General features: G+C 43.2%; 1 protein-coding gene across 1 annotated transcript in view; it reads right to left on the minus strand.

Moving 5' to 3' along the window:
* The window catches only part of COL1A1 (collagen type I alpha 1 chain), a 50,685-nt gene extending 45,949 nt beyond the window's left edge, over positions 1-4,736 (minus strand). Inside the window, exons 1-4 of the mRNA XM_054992279.1 lie at positions 4,537-4,736; positions 2,054-2,245; positions 747-784; positions 616-651 (exon numbers count right to left, since the gene is read on the minus strand). Coding sequence (XP_054848254.1) covers positions 616-651; positions 747-784; positions 2,054-2,245; positions 4,537-4,618 — 348 coding nt within the window. The 5' untranslated portion in view covers positions 4,619-4,736. The remainder of the gene's footprint in view (positions 1-615; positions 652-746; positions 785-2,053; positions 2,246-4,536) is intronic.
* Between the last annotated feature and the right edge of the window lie 4,743 nt (positions 4,737-9,479).

Below are 9,479 nucleotides of genomic sequence, written 5' to 3' on the forward strand. Positions count from 1 at the left end.
CTGGCTGGAAAATCCTTAAATAGTGACACAAGTCAGAATGGGGCCCTCCAAATAAGGTAAGGTAAGACTGTAACTTAGATGAAAAATTTGGAAACTCTCAGCCTGTGATGAATTATGTATAAGAAACCCGAAACTGTCCCTCAGCTCAGGTTTCAGAGGAGGGAAATGAAAGAATCAGGGAGACAGAGAGGTCAAGGGTCTGTACATCCTCCTTTTCTACTATCCTGGAGTGATGGCTTTGATGCTTTGCTGCACCTAATATGCTACTCTGCTAACATTATGCTTCCGTTTATGTTACGGCATTCTACCCTCTTGAAACAACAAGTGGATGTATAGTTAAGATTAAATTGAGCTTTTTATTACAAGTTGCAATGAAAGTTAGAACATTTCATATGTCCCTAAAAACAGCTTTTAAAATAAAAAAGAACATGATTTTTGTAGGGGAGGATAATTTACAAGAACTATCTAAGTAGGCGGAAGGTTTTTCTCATCTAGTAAGAGAATTTTCAAAATATAATCAGAGAAAGGGTTTTCAATATGACTGCCATACACTATTTTGCTATACTTTCTCCTGCCAATTCTGCAATAATCCAAGGGTTAATTATAGATACCCACCTGATCTCCTTTTGGGCCTGGATCTCCTTTAGGACCCTGCCAGGTGGGAAGAAAATTGTGTTATCACCCAGAGATCAAAACTGATCAATCCAAAGAAATGAAAGTTAAATTTGTGGGGAGAAAACATTTACCTCTATGCCATCGTATCCTGGATAAGAAGGAGCAGTGTCTTAAACAACAACAAAAAAGATACAAAACTTGTCATTATCATCTTTAATCCTAGGATGAGCCTCTTAATACGAACTACGCCAATCAGATCAATGATTAATAATAATAATAATAATAATAATCCTTGAGAAAGCAGGCTTCTTTTCCTGTGGTATCTGGAAACTAGCAGTTCTCATTATCAGCCTAATTAGAATATGCAATGTGCTAATCAAAGGAATAGTTTTCACATGAAACAGACATTTTTGGCAATCCCATTTGAAAAGTTGAAAGGAAAGAAATAATGCTCATTTTCCTTCCTTTGATATCTCCATTTTGGCATCAGATTAAAATACTTACAGATATAAATACTTATATAATTGGGGAAGAGTTGTGAACTGTGGCCTTAGTGTGTGGCAGTGGTTTGTTATTGTTGTTGGCAATGAAAACGAGGCTTCAGATCGCTAGCTACATGAGGAATGGGTTGGTGAAGGAATGGTAGGTGACTGTTTACTGACCAGAATTAGAAATAGATAGGTAATAGGTATATGGGTAGAAATATAATAGGATGAATACATAGGTGCTAATGGTTGTGTAGATAAAAATCGAAAGGAAAGCAAAGGGAAGGGGAGAAAGTACAGAAGAAAGTATTAAAATCTGGCTAGATACTTTGGATGGCTAATCGATGTTGGCTGCGTGGATCGAGGCAGGTTCTCCAGCCAAGCCACCCAAGCAACTACTTGAAGTGGCACTATAAGAAGAGTGTCAATACTCCACTGGCCACCAGTGTGTGTGGGCCTCACTTCCTGTACCTACATCACTGCCAGTCACATCTGAGCTCTGCCACTGTGGCAATGCCACAGGGACTCGGCTCAGATTTGGCTGGAAGTGGTGCAGCAAAAGGCAATGGATATACCTTGCATGCATCAACAAAGACCTTTAACCAGCCCTGGAGTGGATTCAAGGTGATTTAATGGGAAGGAAATCCTTGGACAGCTAGCTAGGAGCAGGGCTTTTTTTCAGCGGGAACGCGGTGGAACGGCGTTCCGGCACCTCTTGAAAATACTCGGCAATACTGCATGAAAATAGTATTATTTCAAAGAATCCCGTGTGTTTCTTCCTCATTTCCCTCTTGAGAGTTCCACCACCTCTTTTCACAGAAAAAAAAATCCTGGCTAGGAGTGTGGAAGGATATCATGAGATAGGTGGAACAGTAAACAGATATATAAATAGGCAGACCGGTGGTGAAATGAATGGACAGAAAGTGCAGGAGAAAAGTTAACGAAGTCAGTACCGATATCAGGACAAACTGCACAGCATTCTCCTTCTCTGAACTGAGCGTTGTCGCATTCTTCTGTTTTTTCACACATCACTTTGTCACAAAGGATGCTGCCATTGTCACAGACACATATCTTGCAGTCTTCAGGTTTCCAAACATCCTTGTCACTGTACGTTATTCCATTCTGTATGCAGGTCCCAGATGGAACTGAAGGAAGAAATGAGAAAAGGAAAGAAGGTAGATGAGTGAAGAGGCAAGGATCTGGACGAGAGCCAGCGCTGACAGCAGAACAGAGAGCATATGGGGGAATCTCTGATGACAGATCAAATGTGGGCAGCAGTATTTCACAAAGAATCCAGTTTTGATCTTTGTATTCCCATTTTTCTTCTCTTCACTAAGGGTTTGGGGTTTTTTTGCTGTTATTCTAAATTCTCATCTGCTTTTCATCAAGCCAACTCTATGACACAGGAAATGAGCCAGACCCACAATAACTCTTTCCAGTTGCTTTGGAATTTAAACAAAAACCTCTGGCCAGTTGTTACATCCAACTGGTAACCTCAACGTTCTGGAGCTGAAGCCAAATCAAACAAAAAAAGAAGGAAGAGAGAAAGAAATTAGCAGCCTTCTGCAAAGGTTCTGGGGAGGGAGGGAGGAAGATGATAAGTAGGAGAAAGAGCCAAGAATTCAGACTAAAGGAGGACTCATGGAGGGGAAGGAAATGTATTCTGTCAATGGCCTTGAGAAACCAGATCTGGTGCAGACAATTTAGGAAGGGGGGAAACCAGCAGGTGTGAACCATGACAAGGCGTGTTCACAAGTTGAGGGGCCTTCGTTTCCCACCTAGGCTGAAATCCTATCCCAGCTTGTTCAGAAACTAATGAATTTAGAAGCATCGAGGCTATAAAATGGAGCATTCCTAAGTGAAGGATGATAACAAGGAAAGGCAAGCCAAAGGCAGGTGACTGAGAGGATTTAGGGATTTCCTCCCCTACCACTGTGAATGTTTTAAAATGGGAATGTGAGTCCTGCATCTAAGAGCTGTTTCCCCAGGTACAGGACATACTTCTTGTAAAAAAAACGGGCACTGCTCTGTAGAAATAAGTGTTCCCAAAAAACTGTTGAGCAGCTGTTTTATTTATTGCAAAGAGGGAGAAAAGACTGCTATTACTGGAAGGAAAAATGACAAAAGAATAGCGAAAGGGATTTTGCAGCTTGAAACTCTTGTTCGACTCCCTCCTGGAATGTTGCAGGAAGACAGCAGATCCACCACAAGATGGCAGCAAAACTCAGAAGGCGTTTCCACAATTGGAGGCAAAATTCCAGATCACAAAATTCTTCGCTGTTGGTATAATGCGCTTTTCTATTTTTCCCCCCATTGGGAGGATGTTCCCTTTTTAGCCGCTCACCCCAGAATAGGCTCCTTTTGAGCAGTATTGACCCATTTCACGGCTGCTCCCCACAACCCCCTCCCCTCCTAGTCAAGCAAGAAGGTAAGTCCTCCAGTGGCCACAAGGTGTCGCCTTTGGACTTGGTTAAGAAAGTCATTCCCCCAAATCCTGGACATCCGAAAGGCTTTGTCTATGAAGTGATGTCTAGACGTTTGTGCTTTATTGGTTGCTGAAACATTTTTCCTTATGAATCATCTTGAAGCACCCCCCTCCCCCCCAATAATTGCCTGATGGTTTTTGCAGACTTCTTCAACAAGGCATGGAAAATATCCTTGCTCCACTACTGTTCTCCTCCTTCTGCTCCTCCTCACAACCACAGCTTTCCAAGAACGCACAATGACTTCTCCATAATCTGCAGCTCGCCCCTTTCCTGCTCTCCTCCAATCACAACCCACTCCCACTCCCCTCTCGTTTTTTCTGAACTTGGCAAAGTATTGCAGAAATTCTAATTGATCCAACTTGTTGCTTTGCCCCAAGGGCCATGTTTAGAAAAGAGGAGGGAGGGAGCGAGAATGAGGGAGAGAGAAACACGCCCAAGGCTATGCACAGCTGGTTAAGTTTGCTTTTGGAAGTGGTTTATTTTCTGCATAGAGCACTTTCAAAGAGCATGGAGGAAGAAACGCTTGCATTTTTCCACCTCTGATGTCTCCTTTCTCCTCCTACCTTCGTGGGAACCCCAGAAGCTTCAGAAAGGTCATGAACATCAGCTGACCTCTCTGTTTAAGCAGAATTCTCAAGAACATATCTAAGAAGAAGCACTTTCTGTAGCTGTTCTTATCTCTGCATACCCCAAGCCACGGCAGAATGGAAACAGAACACCATTACAGTGAGGCACAGATTTATAAATCATAACATTCTTTCCCTCTCCAGAAATGGGTTGACCGTCATTTGACAACCTCTGGATTTCCACAACTTGAAGAAAAACGGATTTTGTACTCAACAGGAAGAGACAGGAAAAGAGAGCAAGGCAAGAAAGGCTGGTTCCCCCTCTCAAACCAACTACGATAAGCATGTACAGAGCGCCAAAAGTGCATAAGTTGCTGTACTTACTGTCTTCTTCGCCTTGGCCTTTGGTGAGTAGAACAGTTGCTGCTATCAAAAGCAGTAACCGGGAATCCACAAAGCTGAACATGTCTAAATATTAGACATGAAGACTCTTTGTATCCTTGGTTCTGCTTTAGAGTCCAGTCATACAGGGATGGTCTGATTTACGTAGTTCCACTCCAGACCCCAGCAGAAACTTCCTACTGACTCTGTCAAGTTCTTAGGCTCCCCTTTTATATGGTCCAGCGTCCCAGAGGTGGATCCCTTCTGTGCTGGCTTCTGAGTGTTGAGCGGAGGGGGGGATCTTGGGCCAGCCCCTCAACCAATCGGGAAAGCTCAGCCTGCCCCAAGACACACAGACACACACATGTCCCCCCCCCCCAAAGTAGAGAATCAAAGCCAACCCCCTTTCTAACCAATCACAAAAGAATGGACCCTGTTCATCTTCCTTCTCCAAACCAGCGGATCTTCTGTTTTGGCAGTACAGTGTGCACGAAGAGGGAGAAATGTAATGGGGTACAGATGCAAGTATTGGGGAAGTTCAAAGAAAAGTATAAATAAAGTGATTTTTTAAAAAAAGAATAGCAATTATAGAAAGGTTGAGGGGGGTTGTTGCAAAAATTGAATGTTGCATTGCTTGCAAGACCAGAAGACTGTAAGGTGGAATTCTCAAATCCCTGCCTGATCTAGAAAAGGCACCTGTGAAGGTGAGGCAGCAGAGGGTGGTATAGTGTAAAATGTGCAGGGAGCAATGACTTTTCTTAGCATACAAAGCAAAAAACTCGGGGACTTTGCAAACTTTTTGTTCAATGTTGGGAAAGACTTTGTTGCCGTTGACTTTAATTTTATATCTCCAGCCTTATCCATCTTCTTTTTCTCTCTGGAAAAGATTACAACTCATTTAAGGCAGAAGCATGTAAATTAAGGCACTGTTAAGCCATGGCTTGGAGTGAGATGTACTTAAAGACAAGAAGAGAGAGCTTGAAATAGCCCATAAAAGAAGGAAAGATAAGAAAAATAGTGGCAGTCACCAATGAGCAGAATATCAGTGCTGCTCAGTTCAGTAGCTCTGATGCGCATGCAGAGTTCCTTAATTTCCGAAAGCTTTGGCACCTCCCTTCATATGCACAGGAGTTCAGTATGTGAGTTTTAGCGCACACAGGTCTCTGGACCAGAATACCTGCACTTACAGCTTGGAAAGAGAAGTTTTGAAGCTGATCTATTTGCTTACATTCTCAGTTAAACACATTTACTTGGCAATTCTATAGAAATCAAAGAGACTGACTTACATGTTGTGTTTTCAGTATTGGAGGGGCAGGCTATGGTTCCGAGTACATTTCAGATTGCAGCATATAAGTCTCTCAGTGGTGGCTGAGGTTTAGATGACTTTCTGTATAATCCTAAAACACTTCCTTGAGAGTAAGCCCCATTGAATGGACCTGAGTAGGATTCTGAACAGACCTGCTTAGGATGGCTCTATCATAGCCATGAATTTCCCTTTATCACTACACCCTCCTCCCAAAAAAATTATGGTTTCTAGGTTAGTATTTCTTTATGTTATGTAAGTCTGTTCTTAAGGTCGCCTGACTTAAAGGATATATAAAATCTTGAAAGAATGGAGCATTTTCATATGTATGTAACAGGACAAAACAATTCTTTAAAAATCATAATGCATGTCATTGTTTTTTCTAATTGAAAAGAATGTGACTTAATACTGTCTCCCTTTTATTTGTTCTGACTTATATACAAAATACAGAGAAGATCATAAGGGTTTTCCTATTGCTAATTGATAAAATCAGGAAATTGTTCCAAAACATTGATTCATAGCACCAACTAAGAAAAAAAACTACTTTGCTGAACTTTAAACCAGTTATTTCATGAGGTGTACACAGGTAAACTTTTGAGTCCATAAGGATAAAGTTTTGCAGATTCAAAGGAAAATGTTGAGAGCACCATAGTGAAAAATCCAGTTCCTATTACCCGCACTCTCTCTCCCTGATGGACCTCAAGGGCACATCCTTTTCCTTCTTTCAAGTTGGCGAGATTCCATGACTGTTCCAAAGCGTGAAGAGCCACGTTGGTTGGAAAAGAAAGAGCATCGGGACAACGCACAAGTTACTGCTCAGTTTTTAGAAGCTGCAATTACTGGGGTGTGTGTTTTTGCATATATATGTCTTGACCAGGCCATGGTAAACCAGACCTCTCAACTGAAAATGAGAGGCAAAGTACTTGTGAAGGGATGAGTAGAGGATACACAAAGAGGAACAGTAAAATTTCCATGAAAAATGAAAAGAAGCAACGAAGCCTTATGTTAGAGAAAAATGCATTTTTATGCGCTTCCTTTCAGAAGAAATGAGTGGCTGCAGGATTTAAGATGGTTCTTCTTTTAGGATTGTTGGTGTGACTGCTCTATGGCACAGAACAGTTCTGAAAGAAGGTACGTTCCTAATTCTCATGTCCACTCATCAAATATTATAGGAGAGGCCAGATGTTTATCTTCACTGTTTGCTGGGTGGCAAGGTAGAGCCTGCCAGTCTTTAGGAGTGATTGTAAGGCAAATTCAGCAGAAACATGGATTTCCCCAATGGGCCAAAGAGCACCCCTGGGACCATTTCATTTTGGGAAATGGTGCAAGGGAGGAGAGAGGCTGAAGACACCTCTCCACACACATCACGGTCCTGAGGAGAACTGAGAACCTGAATTTTATGTCCCAGGCCCACCCTATGTGCCCTATGTGCTCTTTCCTGTGTGAGTAGGTTTGAGCTAGCAAAACCTTTGGAGATCAGCATTATTTGAGAGAGATATTCATTATCAACAACGAGCAATCACTGTTCAAAATACATTGCAGGTATTTCTTTGTAGACAAACCATTGTTCGTCAACTGATCGGTTATGATCTGATTTCAGGTGGATTTCCCGTTCCATTTTTAAAAAGTATTTGTGTATGTAGTGCTCTAAAATAGACATAGGCACAATCCTCCATTTGCATGCATCTCAGTGGCTCATAGGGGTTCTGAGAAAACATGTGGCTTTTCTAAGCAAAGGATTCCCTCTACATGAATCTTTGAAGACCTAACTATGTGTCACGTTTTACACTTGTCAAACGTACACTTGTACTCCACAGCAATTTTTAGTCAGATGTCAGTTGCACGTTTACCACAGGGAACTCAGTTCTCAAGTGCATAGGGCCATGATTTATATCAGGGCTGTGCCCTGTCAGGAGAAGTGCTTCTGTCCCCTCCATGCCAGTTTCTTGCCCCAAGAAGGGCTCTTTGCCCCATTGGAGACTGCATTTGTCCGCATTCCATATGTGGAGAACTATGAGGCCAGTGATGGCTTTGGGGTCTTCACAAAAGGTGAAGTCTCTGGTTCAGCATGTCCCGTTATGCCCTGAAAAGCTCAGTGGGGAAGACAGAGCTCTCACTAGGGTGGGGGGGGAGGGGCGGTTCCTGGAGATTTGGGGGCCATGATTGGGGAGGGCAGAGTGTGGGGAAGGGAGGAAGCTCAGTGGGGGCGTGATGCCATAGAGTCTGCCCTCTGAAGCCACCATTTCTCGCAGGGGAATGGATCTTTGTAGTCTGGAGATCAATTATAATTCTGGGAGAATTTCCTGTCCTACCTTTAAGGTTGGTAACCTAACAATGATGCACTGTAAGCCACCCCAAAACAATAATACTGTGCAATGGCACCCCATAATAAAGACAGGGGAACAGATGCCAAGAGGATCTATCTGTCTCTCTGTGTGTGTATATATGATCTCCCCTCACTGAAGAAAGGGACTTAACACTCCACCCCACTTGATCCACCAGTCTCTTCTCCCAGTTGTACAAATTTCAGACCCTGAAGAGCAGCTGCCAGTCAAAGTGGACAATACTGACTTGGATAGGCCAATGGTCTGACCTAGTAGAAGGCAGTGAAATGGTTCTATATGTGTGGTTCAGTTGCCTGCCACTGCAAGAGTACCAGCTTCCTCTCTGATGGGCATTTTGCCAAGGGACTTTCTCCAAGGCTTCTTCTTGCAACAGTCTTTGTGAGGTTGGCATAATCACATGGTGGTCTGCTGCTGCTCCTGGTTTAAGTAAGCGCTGTAATGCATGGCCAAAAGCAGGGGACCTGGGAAGGACTTTTTCCCCCCGGGTGGTTTTGCCCTGACAACGGGAAGCCTGTCAAGCAGGCAGAAAAGCCTGAGCAAGGGTTTGTAGTCACCCTCACCAGCTCTGGGAGATGATGTCTGGCCTGCAGGAACTGAAACAAACTGAATGGATATTGAAACAAATACTGTGTGTGGCTGTGCCCTCAGAGGAATGGGAAGGAATTCATTAACTGATATTCATCAGTACAAATCTTATGGAACTTCATGGACATGCAGGTTTTTGGGTGCTTTAGCCTTATGGGCGACCATGTCCTCTAGCCTATGATGAAAGAACACATAATTTGAGCACAGGGGAGGGATGGCAGTTTACAGAACCCCCTTCAACCTCAGGAAGACCAATAAGGCAGTTTAACACAATTCCACGTTACTCGTTTGACACAGTGACAGAGCCTGATACCTGTTGATCCATCCCTCTGGGCAATATTTTATTATTAAAATATATTTGATCCCTGCCTCTGCTCAGCAAATAGGCATCAAGCGCCACCCATTTCCTTCCAGTTCCCCTTTCCGAAGGGAGTTTTGCAAAGATCTGAATCAGCCGCTTCATGTTCTCGACCACTGAAATGAGCCGAGGTATGTTTGTGGAGGGGTGCTTCTAAGTTCTTAAGGCACCACTGCGGTTGCACAGTGCCCAAGATCCAGGTTCAAATTTGCCCCTTGTCCATGAAACTTGCTGGGTGATCTTGGGCCAGTTAGCCTTTGTCTCAGCCTAACCTACCTTATAGGGTTGTTTGTGCAAAATAGGGGAGGGAAGATGTACATTTCCCTAAGCCCTTTGGAAGGAGGATGGGGAAAAT

This window comes from Eublepharis macularius, chromosome 12 (genome assembly GCF_028583425.1).
Source record: "Eublepharis macularius isolate TG4126 chromosome 12, MPM_Emac_v1.0, whole genome shotgun sequence".
NCBI lineage: Eukaryota > Metazoa > Chordata > Lepidosauria > Squamata > Eublepharidae > Eublepharis > Eublepharis macularius.